General features: G+C 44.2%; 1 protein-coding gene across 1 annotated transcript in view; it reads right to left on the bottom strand.

Moving 5' to 3' along the window:
• Window positions 1–3,889, bottom strand: part of PRSS53 (serine protease 53) — a 28,877-nt gene extending 24,988 nt beyond the window's left edge. The window contains exon 1 of the mRNA XM_039330353.1: window positions 3,822–3,889. Coding sequence (XP_039186287.1) covers window positions 3,822–3,879 — 58 coding nt within the window. The 5' untranslated portion in view covers window positions 3,880–3,889. The remainder of the gene's footprint in view (window positions 1–3,821) is intronic.
• Window positions 3,890–21,654: the final 17,765 nt, after the last annotated feature.

Here is a 21,654-nt window from a genome sequence, read left to right as displayed (position 1 = left end):
AGGATTTTTCTTTTTCTCTCATTTGTCTCATAGGCCAGGTCCTCCTTAGAATTAAATTGTGGTTCAAAATTGAGAAGAATGTGGGTCAAATGCTGTATTTTCTGATAGGCTTTCTAGACTATGCATAGGGAATGGGTCCAAAAACTCAAGATGGCGGCCACAACAAAAATCAAGATGGCGGTACTACCCTCTTTATGTATAGAAAGTTATGGCTGCCATTTTGACTTTTGAATTGTCTCGCTTATACCCCTGGAGTCTGTTCATCACCTCTCTTAGATTTGGCTGTCAGCAGCAGGGAAGGAAGGACCAGGGATTGCCACTTTAATTTCCTACAATGCCCCAAACCCCCTTCAATGACCACATTCACTAATTGTTGGCAGATTTAAATAACAAGCCAGATTATGAACCCAGGTTTGAACAATGGCAGTAGCTGGATATACAGCATGCACTAATACAGAATACAAATGAACAAAAGAGCCAGAAAATGTGGGAAAATCACAAAAGGTGGGATAAATCTCTTATTTCAATATTTTGTCTGCCCAATGTTTGTGACGGAAGTTTACAAGGGTTGAGAAAGAAAGGGAAACCCCAGAAAAAGGGCTATCCTGTTTCTTAGCAATCAAGTGAACCAAACAATAATGTGTCAGCATATCAAATCGGGCCTTGATACAGATCCCACCATTGGTGCCTTTTTCCTAATCACTCTCCAAGGGGAGGTCAAAAAAGTCAAAATGGCCACTACAGCCATGTGGATTGGACTCTAGATCAGCGGTTCTCAACCTATGGGTTGCGACCCCATTTGGGGTCGATCGACCATTTCACGGGGGTCGCCAAGCAAGGCTGTCCGCCATTTTTTTCCCCTTTTCCGGCGGGTGCCTTACCTCCCTTGGGCTGGGCCAGCTGGTGGGCCAGCTGGTGGGCCAGCCGGTGGTCGGCCTGCTCCATCTCTGCCGCTTGCCAGCTACGCCTCGGCCAGCGCAGGGGGAGGCACCACGCATGTGCGGTGCTCCCGGGCAGGGAAAGTCCTCGACTTACGACCGGTTTAGTCCTCGACTTATGACCGGTTGGGGGTCGCAGCATTAAAAAGGTTGAGAACCACTGCTCTAGATAGTAGCGTGGTGTACAGATTGGATGTCAACTTCAGCAACTTTAAGATGTGTGGACTCCAACTCCCAGAATTCCTCAGTCTTCATGTTGACTGGGAAATTCTGGGAGTTGGAGTCCAACCATTTTAAAGTTGCTAAGGTTGAGAAACACTGATCTAGATTCATCTAATCTCGGATGTCCCTAATCAGCCACGTTTTGGTTACTCATGACTATCTTTTTGCATGCATTTCTGTGAGTCTCAAACGTGGCTGGAAATGAATCCGGTCTGGCACTGGAGAACACATATGTATAAAATTCCCGGTGTTTTAGGGTAGCTCTCTTATTTTGTGAACAGGACCAACAGTTGCTATCTTGCTGTTTTGATCCCTTCTCCCCCACCCCACCCCCCATGGACGCTCTGGCCATCTGCACAGTCATTGCTCATGGCCAGCCCTTTCCTTGTAAAACGGCTTTGCAATCCTGAGAAAAATCAAATAAAATATTCGATTTTGAGATCTGAAATCTCAAAAGATTTCCTGCTTATGTCTGATGGAATGATGAATGATGGTGGCAAACAAAACTGCCCCTTTTTAACTAGCATTTCACAGGTTAAGGGGTTGGAGTTCTGACATTTAAAACAGATTGTGCTGCTGAGCTGGGAAAGAAGATTTATAACTCTACCTTTCCCAACTTTAACATTCTTAGCAAATAAAACCACAACTGTTTCACTTTCCCACTTCTTCAGATTCCTTCCATGAAGGAGCTTCAGGGGAAAAGTGGGGAACCTGCCCCCCCCCAGCGCTCCCAGGAAGCGAGGGAGGTCAAGATGGAGGATGTGAATGCACAACTGAGGGCCCTTTGGGAATCATTTTACATTAGCTGACAGCTCCCTTGGGGGGTGGTAGCTTGTTCTACTGACTGCTTTGGTGTCTCCAAGACACAGAATGTCAGCAAAGACAGCAGGCAAGAATTCAACACGGGGAGATTTCCCCAGCATAATGTCTTTGCACAAAGAGATTGGGCTTGCAGACTGGCTAGCTGTCTAGATAGATGATGGGTGGGTGGAGAGAGAGAGAGAGAGAGAGAGAGAGAGAGAGAGAGAGAGAGAGAGAGAGAGAGAGAGAGAGAGATCACAAAATAACCTCTGCAAACTTATCAAGAACCATAAATACAGAGAGAAGAATAATGTATCTTCTCCTATTTGCAACATCCCCAGTGAAAGAAACTTTACACTGGAAGTACATGCGTGCTCTCCAGTGCCAAAGTGGGTTAATCTTTAGCCATATTTTAAGACTCACATAAATGCATATGAAAAATTAGTCATAAGTAGCCTAAGCTTGGCCGATTATAGTGGGAAACTGAGAATAGACAAAACTAGATCAATGTTTCTCAACCTTAGAAACTTTAAGACGGGTGCTGGGGAATTCTGGGAGTTGAGAGTCCACCTGTCTTAAAGTTTTGCTGTGGTTGAGAAACACTGGTCTAGATCCAATATGTACACTGCACTATAATCTAGAAGAGTTAACTCATCTCCAAGGTTTTCTGGTGTCCTCAGGCCAGCTTTTTTTTTTTTGTTGTTGTTACTGAGCTTCCTGACTTGGAATAACTTTTATCTGCTTAATTCCTGCCTGTTGGGTAGATTCTGAAGGCACAAAAACCTTGATTATTCTTAAAGTCTGCCATATATTGCACAAGCATCAGCAACGGTGATCCTGCTTCTTGAAACTTTGGCTCAGGATCATGTGTGAATCACTTTCCTCCATCATTGCCCCTGCTCTCTTGTGAAACAGTGTTCGTTTCCTGTACAAATTGAAAATATATATTGAAATCGCCTGCTTCTAGGACTAATAAGAGCCCCTGGAAGGGATGCTCATCGTCGCTGCCACATTGGGGAAAAAACTTACTGATTTCTGCAGATCAGCCTGGAGCAGCCAGGATAGTAAATGCTGTCTACTTTGCTTAGACCCCTTGTTTCACCCTTTTTTCTTTCAAAATGAGCGATGAGGAGGCTTTGAACTAAATAGCTCCAAGGGCGCTACTTCCAGACATTATTAAATTGATTCTAAACAAAGATATCACACTGTAGAATCTGATTGATGCTAAATTGTTATTGGTTGTTCCAGTTTGTCCCAAAGAGGATACGTCATCTCCAGCTGGGTTTTTTTTTCTAATACTGAGCACCCCCATTTTTTCAGAAACATCCAGAATCAGATGAGATTATGCAACTTTCCAGCCCCTTACATTTTTTTTTGATAAAGTACCGATGGCTTGCATTCTCTCCCTGCTTGTTGTTAATCTATCTGCCTGTTCATTAGCTCTACTTCCCTCCCATGCACTTGTGCCATTTCTTAACCCCCATTAAAGAAACATCTTAAATACTATAAATACATTTAATTGGGGAGGTTATGGCCCTTAATGGCCCTTATTCCCACCCATTATGCAGCCATGCCTACCATATGGCACATGGTAGAACTCTATCAATGTATTTATGGCAGATAATATTTGTTTTAGCCAAAACTGCAAATTTGGCTTTGTTTTCTGTCGCCCCAAAACAGGGTCTGTTGAGGAGGGAGACGCTCCATTTAACCACCCCATTACCTTCTTAGTAAACAAACTGTAGATTATCCAACCGCCAGCTGAATCTGCTATGTAATAAGTTATAAATCAAACTAGCCCTGTATCGCCCAGTCCCACACCTAGTTTCACTAACCCTTTGTCCAAGTTTAGTAACTCACCCATAAGGACCAAGGCCAGAATCAGCCCAATGTTGGCAGATCTTATCTGTCTTGTCATTTTTGCCAGGTTATCTCTTTGCATCTGCTTGTTCTCTGCAGGACTCAAGGTTTATATATATTCCAGGCATGTTGCAGGAGGAGGATCCCTGGGTCGCTCCGCCCCGCCACACCTCTTCTTGCTTGCACAATCTGGCATTTTTCGGCATGTGTAAAGCTGTAGCCAAATTAGTCATCTTCCTCCCCCCCCCCCCCCCAAGGACTTAATATGCTTTGCCAGAATATTGACAACAGTGGTTCTGCTGAGTTAGCAGGAGTGTGTGGGGGGGGGGATAAAATTTTGATGGTTCTGTGGCTTCTCTCTTGCCCCTTGTAAGATGGATCCAGACAATCTTTTCTGCCACCTTTTGCTGCTTGCCTCTCTTTGGGTCTTACATATGCAGGAGTCCTTTTTCAGGGATACAGACAGAAGCAAGCCTTGCCTCTCCAAGCTTTCAAGGCCCATAATTCCCAAGCTTTCAAGGCCCCAACACAGCAGTTGACTCCAGCTCCCCTGGAAAGCAGATCTGTTGTATTTCCGGGCTTCCCATCTTTCCCGAGCAGGGAGGAGTTCTAGATCGATGCAAAGGAACATCTACAGCTGTTTTTGCAGTGTTCGCTCCGTGGCGTCCATGGGAAGAGGTCAAAATGAGCAAGATGGCGGACAAGGCATTGCAAGGCATTTGATCCTGCATCATGATGCTGCATCTGCTGTCTTGCTCATGTTGATCCCTATTTATTTATTTAGGAAAATTTATATAGCTGCCTACTTGCTCAGGGTGACTCTAGGCAGCTTACAGAACATAAAAACACAATTCAGAAGGAATAAAAAATAATAAAATAACCAGCCCCCCACCCCCCCTCACGAACAACGTACACTCATATCAGCCATTTACTGAACGCTACAATTGTTTTAAATATACAAATATAGTATACACATAGGCAACTTGCTACAGTAATTCCGCACTTACATTCTGCTCCTCAAAAGGCCTCAGCTTTCAGCTAATTTCCCTTCTTTCTTTCTTTCTTTCTTTCTTTCTTTCTTTCTTTCTTTCTTTCTTTCTTTCTTTCTTTCTTTCTTTTTTTCCTGTTTCCCTGCTCAAATTCCTTCAGACAACCCTAGAAAAATAGTGATTCGGCCATCCTGGGCACTCCTGCGGAGTTGGCTTGCTGCAGGTCCTGTCAATCAGTGTCATCTAGAAGAACCCAGGAGGTGGGCTTCCTCTAACACAGCACCTGCCCTGTGGACTAACATACATACACACACACACACACACACACACACACACAGAGAAAGATCTGTACAACTCTTACTTAGGAGCCCTAAAAATGTGGTGCATTCTCCAGGATTGCGGTTAAGGTGTTTGGTGGGCCTCTTTAGGTTGGGAATGATGTACGGAAGTGTTTTTCTTAATCTACTCCCTCAGGATGGATGACTACATTCTTGTTTCATGTGGTCTTCTCTCTTTTTTTTTTAATCTTGTGAAATTGAGTAATTTTGGAGATGGGTGGCTAAGACACTTGATAAATGAATCAGTAGGGAAGACAGGATCTACTCCAGTCAACTCCAGTTGCCTCACTGCAATGCTACCTTTTCTATCCAGTTGTCAGGCCTCAGGCCTCTGAGTCCATTTCTACCATGGCTGCCAGAGAGACTGGATGCTCCTTTTCTGAGCAATCTCCTTTTGGGGATTCTTTTTCCGGTTTGGTGAGGGATATTTTGGCCTCATGGGAAAACTCTACCAATGCTTAGGATTCCCATTTGTGCACAAAAGAATTAATAGGATGGATTTCAGCTTTGACTTGAGTCTCTAGATCAGTGTTTTTCCTCAACCTTGGAAACTTTAAGATGTGTGGACTTCAACTCCCAGAATTCCCCATCCAGCCATGTTGGCCTGGGAATTCTGGGAGTCGAAGTCTATATGCTGTATTTTAAAGTTGCTAAGGTTGAGAAACTCTGCTGTAGATGGCTAGAACTTAGTGGATGAGCCTCCCAGCAGATCCCTGCATTTTTCAGCCCTCCCCTCTCCACAAGATGTTAGACAAGCCTAGGTGCCAAGGAGGAGCTGAAAACTCTGGTGGGCTAGTGAAAAAGCAGAATTGTAAATTGGCTGCCTGTTCTTTGACCTCTTCTTAGTTTCTTCCTCTTCCTGCTGACTGAGAGCAAATGAGCTGATGTTCTGGAACTTCGCATGCCTTCTTTAGAGATTTATACAATTAAGTCTGGAATAATAATGCCACATTCCCAGTTTGGTGCGTCTTCTTCTTTCGGCTAACTAAATCCATTTGATCCTTGCATTCTTTCTCTTTTTGAGCTACAAGGGGTATTCAATCCCATCCAGTTCCAATGGGAGGGAATATTTCTGGCCCAGGGTTAAACTGTTTGGTCCTCAGTGCTCTTTGAGCTTAATGGTTTTCTTGCAAATATTTCATTATCAAACTGGGTAACATCATCAGAGTTGAAGACCACACATCTTAAACTTGACGATGTTGCCTAGTTTGGTAATGAAACGTCTGCAAGAAAACCACCAAGCTCAGAGAGCACCAGAGATTCCATCCAATTCTCTTTGGTTAGAGATCCTTGAGATAAATGAAGTGTCAACGCCGCAAATATTGTATATTCTTGCTTTTGACAATATGCAGAATTGTCTGGTAAATATGGGGTTAATAAAGAGCAGAAGGGGCGTTGGGGGTAAAGCCTGGGAAAGAAAGAGGAAGAAAACATTTGATCTTCACACTAATTGGATAGTGTGAGATATGTCGGCTAATTTAGGGAGGGAACATGCTGATAATTTAACTGCTCAGAGGAAGAGAACTTAGATCCTAGCATCCTTCGGTTGTGCCTGTGCCGACATTTTGTAACAATAAAAGACTTTTAGGAAAATAAATGCCTGGAAGTTCTTTGGAATGTTTCATTAGCCGGAACCACAACATCAAGCTGCTTCTTCCCAGCACTGGAGAACCAACGACCCCCTTGAAGGCAATCCAAGTTATTTTCTGGTCTTATCTCATGATAAAAAGTGAGCATGGGTTCTTCACTTTCTGAAGTAATACCTTCCCTCTATCTCAGGGACAGGAGGAAACAGCTCATGTGGATGTGTGGATGGACCTGCAGCCAAGCACATGGGCTCAGTCTCCCCTTAGCTGGAATGACATGTATCTTCCTGTTCTTCACAGTTCTCTCAGGGGTAAAGATAAGAAACTGTTTTTTAATGACTACCTTCATAAAGCAGCATCCATGAGTCATGCCGGGTCCCTTAGCCAGGAATGATAAAGTTAGGCTGGCATTTATTACAAGACGTTCTACAACCGATAGTCTGTTTTCCTTAGCAATACAAACAGCAGCAACAGCAATTAGGATTCATTAAATAAATGTCAAATGGCTATCTTTTCATGAGAACCATATTCTGCTTTCCAGGTCCCTTCTTCAAACTCATAGAGCCAGCATTTCCTCTCTCTCCCCCAACCCTTCTAGGTTGGATCACCAATGTTCAGTTCAATGCATATATTTTGCTTTTGGAAAAATTGTGCAGGGCACACCTCCAAAGAAAAATAAACTTCTAAGCCCTCATCTAATCACTGCCTCATTTCAAGAGCCTCATTCTTGGAGGCTCTTCCTTCCTCTTCCTCTACTTCTCCCCTTCCCCACCCCCCACTCTCCACATCCACTTCCTTCTTCTTCTCTCGGGTCAAGATTGATTGAAAAAGATAGAGATGGACAGATAAGCAATAAGTGCTCAGCTGCTATGTCAGCTGCTATGTTGGGTGCTCAGACCTTTGGCAAGGAAGACAAGAAGCAGGGAGAATCAGATTAGCTCCCTGAGATGGAACTGATCATCAGAATTAGGAGAGGAAAAGCAGATTAGAAGGAAGAGTCTAAGAATTGATTTAAAGCAGCAGCATTTCTCAAGCTTGGCAGTTGGATGTGTGGACTTCAGCTCCCAGACTTTCCCAGCCAGTTGTGCTATGCATAACTATGCTGACTGGGGAATTCTGGGAATTGAAGACCACACATCTTCAAAGTGCCAAGGTTGAGAAACTCTAATCTAAAGTGGATAAAAAGAAGGAATGAGCCAAGAGAACACCATTTAAGTGGTGACAAGAAAGGCCCACAATGTGTCTTCAAAAAGCTACCCATTTTTTTGGCACTACCTGACCTTGAATGATCTTAAATAGTGAGGAAGAACAATGAAGCAAGGACATGGGTGGGGAACCATTAGAAATAGCAGAGTTGTAGTAAGACAAAAGGTCAATTCAACAATGTATCATGAAATTACCAAAACATGTCCATGAGGCCACTAGGTGTTGGGTTGAGCTGAAGGAGAATCTTCTTCTTTCTTTTTTAATTCCACGAATATGGGGAAACCCAGTTTCCTTTTTCCTGAGAAAACAACAGTGGCTAGATTTACAACATATAGACCATGGTTATAAGGTTGGACTTCAAGCCACAGACTAAGTCATAAATGAACAAAAGCCATAAAGCCTTTGAAAGGCCATAAAAGTCTGACATCCTCAAGGAGTTTTTGATAAGTTAAGGCCAATCACCTGAGCTGACTGCAGTATTATTGTGCCCAACAGCATGGTCTGGCAAGGTATGATGGAAGCTGTACTCCAAGGTGTCAAGGGATGGGGGAGAACAGTTTACTAGGACTTGGCAGCCTGGCATTCCAGCACCAAGAAGGACACCCCAAAAGATGGATCTTGATGGACATCTTGACTTTGTGTACCTCGGCTCAACTATCTCTGACACTCTCTCTTTGGATACTGAGCTGAATAAACATATTGGTAAAGCCGCCACCACATTTTCCAGACTTACAAAGAGAGTATGGCTTAATAAGAAGTTGACAGAACATACAAAGATCCAGGTCTATAGAGCCTGCGTCTTGAGCACACTCCTGTACTGCAGTGAGTCTTGGACTCTTCACGTACAGCAGGAGAGAAAGATGAACACTTTTCATATGCGCTGTCTCCGATGTATTCTCAGCATCACCTGGCATAACAAAGTCCCAAATAGCGCAGTCCTGGAATGTGCTGGAATCTCTAGCATGTATACACTATTGAAACAGCGACGTCTACGCTGGCTTGGGCATGTCGTGAGAATGGCTGATGGTTGAATTCCGAAAGATCTCCTGTATGGAGAACTAGTGCAAGGAAAGAGCCCCAGAGGGATACCTGAGCTGCGATATAAGGATATCTGCAAGAGCAGTGGTTCTCCACCTATGGATCGGGACCCCATTTGGTCGAACGACCATTTCACGGGGGTCGCCAAACAACGCATTCCGGCATTTCCCCCCTTTTCCTTAGCTGTGCTACTTCCTTTTATTCTATTGGCTTTCAAAAGCCAATAGGAATTGTCCAGGCTGTCTCTGCCCTGCTGAGCCCGCCAAAAGTCCCATTCTGCAAACGGTGCTGCACCAGTTGAGTAGTCCTCGACTTACGACTGGTTAAGTAGTCCTCGACTTACAACCAGTTGGGGGTCGCGGCATTAAAAAGGTTGAGAATCACTGTGCAAGAGGGACCTAAAGGCCTTGGGAATGGACATTAACAGCTGGGAATCCTTGACCTCCGATCGTTCAGCCTGGAGGCTAAAGACACAGCATGGCCTTCTCCAATTTGAAGAGACACTTGTGCGGCAGTCTGAGGCAAAGAGGCAGTCCCGGAACCAGCGAAATCTGGGGGCTGAACAGGGGACAGATTGTATCTGCCCTCAGTGTGGAAGGGACTGTCATTCTCAAAGCCACACCAGATGCTGCCTTAGGACCTCTTTCCAGAGCACGATACCATAGTCTCTCAAGAATGAAGGATGCCAATGGATTGGATGGACATCTGCTTTCATCAACCGTGCCAAGGTTCAGTTCAGGCCTCAGATGATATTCATCAGCACTGAGCATGTAAGAGGTGTAGTCACCGATCCCAGGAGTGCAACCCTGACATCAAGGCTCACTCCCTTGTGAGAGATCATGGTTCTCTCTCTCTTGCTTTCTTTGTCATACATGCCAATTACATGCACATTCAGGCTCCCCCTTTCCCTCAGGGTTCATAGGGAGGCTTGGCTCCTGCTAAATGGGCTTCTCTGTTGCCAGCTCAGAGAGCATTGCCTGAGATTGCTGTTTGCCAGGTAGGCGAGGATGACTGAGATCTGGAAAGGAGAGGAGAGGCCATGTGTCAAGTGAGAAAAGAGGGGAGGAGTTGTGTGAATCCTTCCTTAGACACAGGTGATCCAGGAACAGGCTGACTGGCTGGGAATTCCTCAGCCCTTGATACGGCCTTGGTAAAGGGGCGCAGTCAAATTCTTAACACCAGAATCACAGAGCCAGAAATGCTGCATCGAGCATTTAGCACCTATGGAGTCACTCCGGATGGTTACCCATCTTGTCTATTGCTAATGATGCTAATGGGGAAATTCTGGCATCAAGAATATCATAGCCTGGGGTTCACATCTGGTACACAGCAAGGTATGGTTTAACATGAAACCAGAAATCATGATCCAGAACCCCCCACCCCGCCCTCAGTTGGGTTCATTGTGGGTTGCAATGTATCACAAATGACTGATTTATTATTGGAGCGCCCACAACACGCAAGCCTGTTCACACATTGACACAGAAGAAGTTTCACAGCATAATCTTTTAAACGGGGCATCCCAAAAGTGCAAGGAAGTGGCTGTGACACAGCCTCTTTTTAATGTGCATTGCACATCACATGGTTGTGGCCACCATTTTAACTTTTTGGACATCCCCTTCCATCCCTCTACAAGTGCCCCTGACTAATTAAAGGAGCCAATGGCCGATTCCTGAAGTGGGCAGAGGGTTGGACTATATGAGCTCCAATGTCTCTTTCCATTCTGCCATGTTATGCTTCTATGATTCTATTAATGCCTAGATCAGGGGAGTCCAACCTTGGCAGTTTTAAGACCATGGCTGCCTGTGGAATTCTGGGAGTTGAAGTCCACAGGTCTTAAAACTGCCAAGGCTGGATACCTCTGGTCTAGATGCTCTGGGTTGCTAAGGCTCAAGATCTATTCTGCTTTTTAAAAAAAGTTTAAATATGCTGTAGTGCCAATATACAACTATTCATGATTGCCCTGCATTAAGTACATTATAATAATTAATTTGATCCAAATATATTCCTAACTCTAGTGTTTTCTGGCCTGATAAAAGCTAACCAGAAGTACACTATAGGCTGCTCTTAGGTCCATGTCACCAACAAGATACTAGATGCTGAAAAATTATTGTTTAAACATATCAAAATTCAGTGGCTTAATATTAGCTGGGTCTCAGCCCTCAAATATCTCCAGGGGGAAAAAATCTTTAAATCAGCAGTTTGGGATAAGAAGGAAGTGTCAGCCTTTCCGGGTAGACCAGAAAGGAAACACAATCAGATGTGTTAATACTACTTTTTTGTAAGCTTATGTTAACCGAATCTTGCAAGTCTGAGAGTGCAGATCTTCTACCGTCTCCTCTACAGCCTAAGCAGTTAGGAAGGGTTCCTTCCCTGCTGAGTTTCTTTCTCCACCCGTTATGCCAAGGGTGTCAAACTCAATTTCATTGAGGGCCGCATCAGCATTGCGGTTGCCCTCGGGGGGGGGCAGGGGTGTGTGGCCAGGGTGGGTGCGGCCTACTGGGTGGGCATGGATGGAGTGAGTGTGGCCTACTGGGTGGGCATGGCCAGCTCCACATCATTCACATCAAGAGTGCCTGTGGGGGCCTGGGCAGGAGTGGGACAGATCTGTGGGTCTCTGGCAGAAGGGGGTGGGACCAGGGCAAGTGCCAAGGCATGGTCCATTTTTTCATTCCTTACAAAGGGTGACACCTCCCCAGCATGTACCCAGGGGGCGGGAACGACATGGTAGGGGCTGGTTCCTCGCTGTTTCTAGACAGCCTTGTGGAGCTAAGACTGAATGTGTTTCAGCATAGATGGCCACTACAAAATTGTACATTGGCTCTCGGCCGGCCTGGGCCAGGGCCAAGACAGCAGGAGCCGTTCCCTCACTGTTTCCAGGATGGCTTCGCAGGCCACATGAAACCATTTTGTGGGCCGTATCCGGCCCCCGGGCCTTGTGTTTGACATGTCTGCGTTATGCAGTTGCAGGCTAGACCTTCTCTTATCTGACCGTTTCCTAAGAAGCAATTTTTGTTGGTTTCTCAAGGTGTTTCTTAGGAAGAGAATGAGTGAATATTGCTAAATGCCAACCAGGAACTGTTGAGAGGACTCATAGGGAGGAACCTTGGATCAGGGTGTGAGCCCCAGGGTATGGCATCATTATGCTAACCTGTTGGCCAGAAACAAATTCTAATTGGTTAGACCAGTGGTCAGTCTATTTGTAAAATGGGAATAAGGGTAGAAAGAGCATTCACAGAGACTAAAATATATATAGAGATCCCGCCACAGATGCTCCTGAATTGTGAAGAGAGAGAAAGAGAATAGATAGGTGACATGTAAATAGATAGAAAGACACATAGATGGACAGGCAGACAGATATGATGGTATTATCCAGTGATGGGATTCAGCCAGTTCATCAGAACCGGTAACTAATTTTTTGTTGCCCAGGCCTAGAATGGACTTCCAGAAACGGCATCTACATAGAGAACCGGTTGTTTGCATATTTGAGTCCCACCACTGGTAGTATCCATTCAGTCATGTCCGACTCTTGGCAATTCTATGGATCAGGTCTCTCCACATCTTCTGATCTTGCACTACTTTGACAGATAGATAGATAGATAGATAGATAGATAGATAGATAGATAGATAGATAGACAGACAGATGATAGACAGGAGAGAGAGAGAGAGAGAGAGGATAGACCAGTGGTGGCAAACCTATGGCACGCATGCCAGAGGTGGCACTCAGAGCCCTCTCTGTGGGCACATGCGCCTTCGCCCCAGCCCCGCCTCCTCCCATGGCCCCCTTCTCACCAGCAGCCCCCCCAGAGGAGAGTCACCCCCGGGCGTGGCCCACGCGAAGCAGCGCAGCCAAGGACATGGTAGTCAGGTAGCGGGGACAAGACTGTCCTTGTGCCCTGTCATGCACAGATGATGCTGCGGGGCATGGACGGGGTATGTGGCCGCCATGGCACTGCTGGGCCACTTGGGTGATCTGTGGTGGGCCGTGTAGGTGGTGGGTGGCCCAGTGGGCAGAGTGGAGCGGGGACGGGAGTGGGGGAGCGGTTTTGGGGCACTCGGTCTCTAAAAGGTTCGCCATCACTGTGATAGACAATATGAATTTCAGTTCTGTTTTACTTATAATGGAAAACAGGATCTTACATTGGATTTTGGGGGTGTTTTAAAGATTGGAAGCAGTTCCTCCCCCCTAAATTTCACCCCCAGTCTTTGAGCTATCCAGGGGAGTTTGTTTTTCTTTCCATTGGGTTCCTTTCTAATTTTTATGATTCAGCTCATCATCCAACTATGCATGCAGTTTCCTCCTTTTCGCCTAGTAAAAAGGCTCGCTTCCTGTCTTTCTCATAAATGGTTTAGCAATCGCTTTTATTTTCAATTGCCATCACTTCCTGAACAAGGGTTATGGAGTTCACAGGGGGCTTGTTTTCCTTTCCATGACAGAACAAAGAAGATCTGCAAATGTTGCAGAAATAATTTTGACTAATTCAACATCATCTAGAGAGGGACGGCACCGTCCTCTTCTGATGCAAATTTGCGGTTGGTATTTTGTGCTGTATTGTTAATTGAACTGGAGTGTGGATTTTCAGAAACTGAACAGATCTTTGCAGGAGTTTTCCAATGGCAGGTAGTCCTCGACTTATGACCACAATTGAGCCCAAAATTTCTGTTGCTAAGCAAGATAGTTGCTAAGTAAGATAGTTGTTAAGTGAGTTTCACCCCATTTTACAATTGCTACAGTTAAGTGACTCACTGCAGGTGTTAAGCTGGTAATTACAGTCGTTAAGTGAAAAATCAGGCTTGTCAGATGCTATATTTTTCCTATCCTGCTTTATGGAGTAGAGAGTTGGTCTCTGACAGAAGGCCACCTGAAGAGACTGGAAGCATTTGAAATGTGGATTTACAGGCGGCTGTTAAGGTATAAGCTGGCTTGACAAGATCAGAAATCAGGAGGTGATCAGCCGCCTGGGAAAGCCAAGGGAAATCATCAAAACAATTAAAAAACAAAAATTAAAATATTGTGGACACATGATACGACACCCAGAAAAATACGGCATACTCCATTTAATCCTCCAGGGAAAGATGGAAGGCAAACGAGGTCCAGGCAGAACATCATAGCTTCAAAATCTAAGGGACTGGTTGGGATAAAACTCAGCAGCACTTTTTCGTGCAGCTGCTGATAAAAACAGGATCGTCAACGTGATCGCCAACGTCCGATAATGGATATGGCACAAGAAGAAGAAGAAGAAGTGAATCTGGCTTCCTTATTGACTTTGCTTGTCAGAAGTTCGCAAAAGTTGATCACATGATCCCGGGACATTTTAACCGTCATAAATACAATAGTGGCCAAAATTGTGGAAACCTTTTGGGAAAAGTGTATTTTTGAGGTTTGATGGCTAATAATACCACTTTTTTTGGGGGGGGGGAGTAGTGCCATAAACCTATATATCAATGGAAAGATAATTTAATCAAGAATGTAATGCAACATACTTTTTTCAATTATCTGTACTGTATTCTATGAAAAGTTATAGCCGAATAACCAGAAAAAGGAAGCACAACTTGCTTAGGTTGATATTAGGTAGCTTTCCTTCATCTGATTGTAGCCAATGAGCATGAGTGTTTAGAGACCCAATCAGGTGTCATTTTGTTTTAGCAATGAGCCAATCAGTAGGATTCAGTTATTGATGTCTAGGACATTTGTTAGTGTGTTATGTGATCGCTATCAAGTTGGTTGGGTTTTTTTGTGTTCTTTCATTTAGTGAGCTTGTAAAATGTAATAAAATTAAAATAATGGTGCAAAGAGTTGACTGGTTGCCCAGAAAGTGATGTAAAATAGCATTATTAAGTGAACAAGGCTACAATTATAAAGAAATTATAAGAAAAATTGGTGGAAACTTAACCAAAGATGGCGTTTCTGCTGTACACTTTTCCCAAAAGGTTTCCACAGTTTTGGCCACTACTGTACATGCCCGTTGCCCAGCACCTGAATTTTGATCATTTGACCGTGTGGATGCTGCAACAGTCATAAGTGTGAAAAACAGACATGTCATTTTTTCTCAGTGTTGCTGTAATTCAAATGGTCACTAAATGAATGGTTGTAAGCCGAGGATTACCTGTAACAAATTTTATTAAAAGGCACAAGCTTTTATGAATTGGTTACTCGGAAAACAGGCTACCAGACTTCTGATGCTTTGGCACCAAAGTCTAACACAGTTTTTCTATGATATCAAGATCAGATCCTTTGTAGATGATCTTCCAGACTTAGAGAACTTATTCATCTACTCCCAATATTCTTCTCTACTGCCTACCAATCTCTCCATTCTCCCCTTTTAAAGTTTTTTTTTCGCCCTAAATAAAATTAAAGAAACAAAGTGAAGTGCAAAGCAAAACACAGCTTTTAATATCAGCTTTATTTACAGCCAATACACTCCTAGAAGGTTTAAATCATGGTTACGTGCAAGACCGGAGCAGAGGACTGGTGGGTATGTCCGGGAGCATCGTACCCCATTTGCCTTCTTGTGACTTGTGACTTTGTAAAATGGCTTCACGTCCACTGCCAGCCATTTTGCAAATGCATAGATCACGTCCCCTATCACTATAAAAAAATGTATCATCAGTGCCGGAATGGATACTTGACCTCTGACCCTGACTAACAGAAGGAACTTAGCTTATCAAAACATAATCAAATGCTCTATTTATACAGTACACATCATTATGGGGATTATCCCAGGAACTTTAATTTGGTTTCGAGTGGTGAAATATTTACACAGCTGGACAAATATAAGGGATATTAATCAGAATGGGTTACAGTCGGGGTAAACAGTGGGCAGTAGCTATTTCTGTTTCGTTTGGGGTAACTAATTTTGCAATGTTTACATTCATTTTCTTTTCTTGTAATTTTGCAGAGTTCTGATTTCTTGAAAGTGCTGCAATTTTAGGGACAGCTTCTATATTCCTTCCTTCCTTCCTTCCTTCCTTCCTTCCTTCCTTCCTTCCTTCCTTCCTTCCTTCCTTCCTTCCTTCCTTCCTTCCTTCCTCATCCCACAGTATAATTGGATCTCCATAAACTATAAATAATCTAACAATCACTGGCTAAATTAGATTATTTATAGTTTTTGGAGATCCAATTATACTGCAGGATGAGGAAGAACAGGAAGGATGGCTGATCTTGACTTTTTCATTCTAAAAAGCAACACCAAAATGAAATGAAATAAGTATACTATTGGTAGTTCTCTACTTTCAGCCCTGATCAGGGCCAGAATTTCCATTGCTAAGCAAGACAGCTGTAAAGTATTAAGCCCGATTTTGCAAGCTTTTTGCCACAGCTGTTAAGTTCTTAAGTGAATCAAGCTTCACCATTGAATTTCTTGATGGAAGCCAACTGGGAAGCTCACAGTGCTGATCATGTGACTTTGGGACACTGTGAGAATCCTAAATACATGCCGATTGCCAAGAATCTGAATTTTGACCAAGTGCCTGTGGGGATAGCAATAGTTGCAAATGCGAGAATGGTCATAGTAACTTTTTTCAGTGCCACTATCATTTTGAATAGTCACTAAACAAATGGTTGTAAGTTGAGGATTACCTGTATTCAGAAAGAATGAGATATTTTACCTAAGTATATGCATAGCGAATTTCATGTCAAATATAGATATCAATACTACTTTGTAGACGAATAAACTCTGAATCCTACCTTACAGCTGTGATGAAGGAGTGTGAAAGTGTAAATGGATCGTAAATACCAGATTTGCAAATCATTCTTTTTTTATAAAACCTTTCCAATCGTTGTTGCCATCAAGTGATTTTCTGGAATTTTTGCAGAACTGCTGGCCTTAAAACGTTTTCTTAAAGCTGTTCTTGGTTGCTTTATACCAGTGGTGGTGAACCTATGGCACGGGTGCCAGAGGCGGCACTCAGAGCCCTCTCTGTGGGCACACGCACCATCGCCCCAGTCCTAGGCCTTCAGCTGGGTTTTATAAAACCTTTTCGCTTTAGGCCTCCGCCGCCGTGTGCAAAAAAAAAAAAGTTTCAATCAATCAGTCAATTTCAACTTCTCGCGGGAAAAAAAATCTTGCGAAGTTGGAATGGATTGATTGAACTTTTTAGTCCCACCCAGTCTGCTGTTACCACCGCAGCCATGCCCAGCCAATGGGCCACACCCAGCCAATGGGCCACACCTACCCGGCACCCAATGATGCATAAGTGGGTTTTGGGTTGCAGTTTGGGCACTCAGTCTCTAAAAGGTTCGCCATCACTGCTTTATACTGTAGAAATGAGAAGATAGAATAGTACATTGTTATATGGCCCACACCAGTATTTTTCACTGGGAGTTGAAATCCACAAATCAAATTGCCAAGTTTGAAAAATACTGGTCTAAACCAGAGGTCACCAACCTTTTCATGCTGGGAGCAGCTGGGAAATTTGCACGCATGACATCCTTGTGGAAACAGGGCCACATACAGCCTCATGGCACTAGTGGCCCCATTTGTGAAGATGTGCAGGCACTAGCTGCCGCTGCTAGCCCCACACGCATGCACAAACAGGCTGCGCAACCCACACGGCGCTAGCAGCCCTCATTTGCTCAGGCATGCAAGCACTAGCCACCGCCGCCGCTAACCCGTGCACAGGCGCAAATGGGCTGTGCAATCCACGCATGAGCTCGCGGCCCCAGATGCTAGCCACTGCCGCTAGTCCCATGCACAGGCGCAAATGGGTCCACGGATGCTAACGCAAGTGGGGGTGAGTGCGCACATGTGTGTGCATGCACTGGCCAGCTTGTCCCGCAACCCGGTGGCCAGTAGGCCACAAACCAGTAGTGGGCCATGGCCCATAGGTTGGGGACCCCTGGTTTAGACCAGGGCTTTTCAACCTTTTCACCCATTGTACCACTTTTAGGATATGGCAATATCCGAGTACCACCAGTTGCCTAGCAAGGTGTCAAAAACCCGATGACCAAAAAAAAAAAAAAAAAGGAAAAAAGCAATAAAGTACAGGTAATCCTCGACTTACGCTTAGTGTGTTTGAAGTTACAGTGACACTGGAAAAAGTGCCCCCCAAGCCACAGCCAAGAAAGACACCTGCCTGCCTGCCCGGTGGCGCTCTTCCTCCTGTCCGAGGTTTTCATTGTTATGAGCATTTCTGTTGAGGATTGGCAGCGGGGGTGGGTGGGGGGAGTTTGGTTTTTATTCCCCCCATCTGCTGGGTGGTTGCAGCAGGTTTTGGTCACATCACATGACCCTGGGACACTGTGACCATCATAAATATGAATCAGCTGCCAAGCATCTGAATGTAAATCACAAGACTCTGGAGATGTTGCAATATTCCAGCTGATCGGCGCTTCTTCTGGGCTCAGCCGAAGTACGAGGATCAGTGCTGCTTTCCAGCATGATTGGTGCTTCTTCAGGGTTCAGCAGAAGCACCAGGATCAGTGCCGAGCTCCAGCTGGAGCCTGGCGCTGATCCTGGCGCTTCCGCTAAGCCCTGACAGCCCTGCAGCTCCAGCCATCTCTCGCTCAGGCTTGTGCGGTGCTGCTACCGGTTCAGCTCATTCCCCTCCCCCATTACCATTTTTCTAGGATGGTCACGTACCACCTGCCAGGTGCCAATGTACCACAGGTGGTACCCGTACCACTGGTTGAAAAGCCCTGGTCTAGACTGAATAATTTGATTTAACCTACCTGTAATCTAGATTTCTTAACATCTTAAAAACCTGCACTAGTTTATGTTAATGTTACTTTGAACTTTCTATTCTTCCTTTTTTTTAAAATTTCAGTTCAATTTTTCAGGTAATCCTCAACCATATATGAGCCCCAAAATCTGATCGTATATCATGCCCATCATTAAGCAGGTCATTAAACAAACACGTTAAAGAAATCCATTGTCCACAATGGGTGTTTTTTATCAGCAGTAAATGCCAGTTTCTGGCAAAAAATATTGTAAATGATGGTCATGTGACTGGATATTGCAAATGACTGTAAATGTAAGCCGGTTTTTGAGTAACCAAATGCGATCATGTAACCATGGATGGGGGTGCCCCGTTGGAACTTGGAATGTAGGTCATAATTAGTCTTGGGGAGGTTCATCATAACTTTGAACAGGCACTAAGAAACCAGTCATAACTCAAAGATTACTTGCATACTATTATTCTTTTTATTGTATAATTACTATTGTGTTTTTTTACTTTGTGTAGTGATGACATAGTAAGATCACTTTATAAACAACACTCATAAAATCAGTTTTAATCAATTCTGTTAAACATGATTGTGCGGTCGGTTACCAACATGTCAGCAATTGTAAAAAACACAAACTGAAAGGCTGACATGGAGAAAACAAGAAGCAGAGAGTGAAAAATGCAGGGTAGTAAAAATTCAATGTCGTAATTTAACCATTAATTGTATTTTGGATTTCTAGAAGTGGAACTGACTTTTTTCAAACATATTGATGAAATGACTCTCCTTATCAATTTGAGAAATACTTCTATTTCTGGTTTCCACTGTTGCAACTTCAGAAAGAAAAAGATCACTCAACGTTTCATCACTCCTAATTATGAACTCTGGCCTGTTTTGTCACGTTTGCGTCACTGCTATCTAACATTTTCATCCTTTCTGTGTTTTTTTTTTTTTTGCTCTTCTTGAACTTGGCCTGAAGTCAAACAATAAGATTTGGGGCTTCCTTTATTGCAACTGCTTTCCTAGTATTCAGCTCTGTGATGGGTCATCGTGCCTGCCTGACTAAACCATACAATTAAGAGTCTCCTTGACCAATTTCCTTTTAGAACAAATTCACTAATAATTTCCCCGCTGCTCACCCTCTTGTTTCACAAGCCCATCGTTTTACTGAAGACTTCAGGGAACTTCAGGACTTCTTCAGAAACCCACGTGGGATTTCCAGTAGATCCAGAGATGAACGTAATATGGATGCCCAGAAGGAACCACGTTCTGCTTGATTTGGAAAAGTGCTCAAATGTTCTACCGGTGGAAATTGCAGACTGAGTTCTAGAGCCGGGGTCCTCAACCTTGGCAACTTTTAAGACTTGTGGACTTCAACTCCCAGAATTCCTCAGCTAGCAAAGCTGGCTGAGGAATTCTGGGAGTTGAAGTCCACAAGTCTTAAAGTTGCCAAGGTTGGAGACCCCTGTTCTAGACCAGGGCTTTTCAACCAGTGGTACGGGTACCACCTGTAGTACATTGGCACCTGGCAAGTGGTACGCGACCATCCTAGAAAAGTGGTAGCAAGGGAGGGGAATGAGCTGAACCGGTGGCAGCACTACACAAGCTTGAGTGAGAGATAGCTGGAGCTGTAGGGCTGTCAGGGCTCAGCGGAAGCGCCAGGATCAGCACCAGGCTCCAGCTGGAGCTCGGCACTGATCCTGGTCCTTTTGCTGAACCCTGAAGAAGCACCAATCATGCTGGAAAGCAGCACTGATCCTTGTGCTTCGGCTGAGCCCAGAAAAAGCGCAGATCAGCTGGAATATTGCAACATCTCCAGGGTCTTGTGATTTACATTCAGATGCTTGGCAACTGATTCATATTTATGACAGTCACAGTGTCACAGGGTCATGTGAAGTGACCAAAACCTGCTGCAACCACCCAGCAGACGGGGGGAATAAAAACCAAACACCCCCCCACCCCACCCCCACTGCCAATCCTCAACAGAAATGCTCACAACAATGAAAACCTCGGACAGGAGGAAGAGTGCCACCGGGCGGGCAGACAGGTGTCTTGCTTGGCTGTGGCTTGGGGTGCACTTTTTTCAGTGCCATTGTAACTTCAAACAGTCACTAAGCGAACTGTTGTAAGTCGAGGATTACCTGTACTTTATCGCTTTTTTCCTTTTTTTTTTTTGGTCATCAGGTTTTTGACACCTTGCTAGGCGACTGGTGGTACTCGGATATTGCCATATCCTAAAAGTGGTACAATGGGTGAAAAGGTTGAAAAGCCTTGTTCTAGAGGATATCAAATTGGCAGAATCTGTTAACACAATAACCATTATGATTGTTTCATTGAATGCTGACTGTAAATTGAAACCTTATGTCTTCTCCACACCGAACCTGTATCTAGTAGTATTGGTATGTGCTGGGACCCCATGACACCTTGGGGTGCAATCCCCCAATCCTCTCATAAAGGTATGCAAATGTAACATTTAATATGGCAGAAAGTACACATGGAAATATGAAAGTAAACACATTCCATTTAATGCAGTGTTTTCCAATCTTGGCAACTTAAGAGATGTGGACTTCAACTCCCAGAATCCCCCAGCCTGCATGTTGGTTGAGGAATTCTGGGAGTTGAAGTCCACACCATTTAAAGTTGCTGAGGTTGAGAAACGCTGATTTAGAGTATTGCTTTTTAAGCATAAATATGACTAATTTTCTTGAGGCTTTGAGAAATAAGTGATGTTTTCCCTTCATTGCAGAATAATTACGCTCCCCGCCATATATTTGATATGCCAGAGAAAGAGCCCCAGGTGATAAGGCTTCAAGCTCTGCCAAACCTCAAGCTTGTCTTTTTTTTGCATTGCATCAATTCCATCTCACCGAGAACAAGATTCCATGCAAGCTCTTTACTCAGGACAGGGAGAAAATTAAGTTATTTTTAAAGAAATCTAAGAGTCATTTCCATAACCTCATTCCTAAGGCTTCCCTGAGGACTTCCTGCCTTATTTTCATACCAGATTGTTGATATTGG

This window comes from Crotalus tigris, unplaced genomic scaffold (genome assembly GCF_016545835.1).
Source record: "Crotalus tigris isolate CLP2741 ecotype Arizona unplaced genomic scaffold, ASM1654583v1 scf7180000024427.8105951120:4207309, whole genome shotgun sequence".
NCBI lineage: Eukaryota > Metazoa > Chordata > Lepidosauria > Squamata > Viperidae > Crotalus > Crotalus tigris.
Note: the sequence above shows the minus strand (reverse complement) of the source record. Positions and strands in the feature narration are given on the sequence as shown.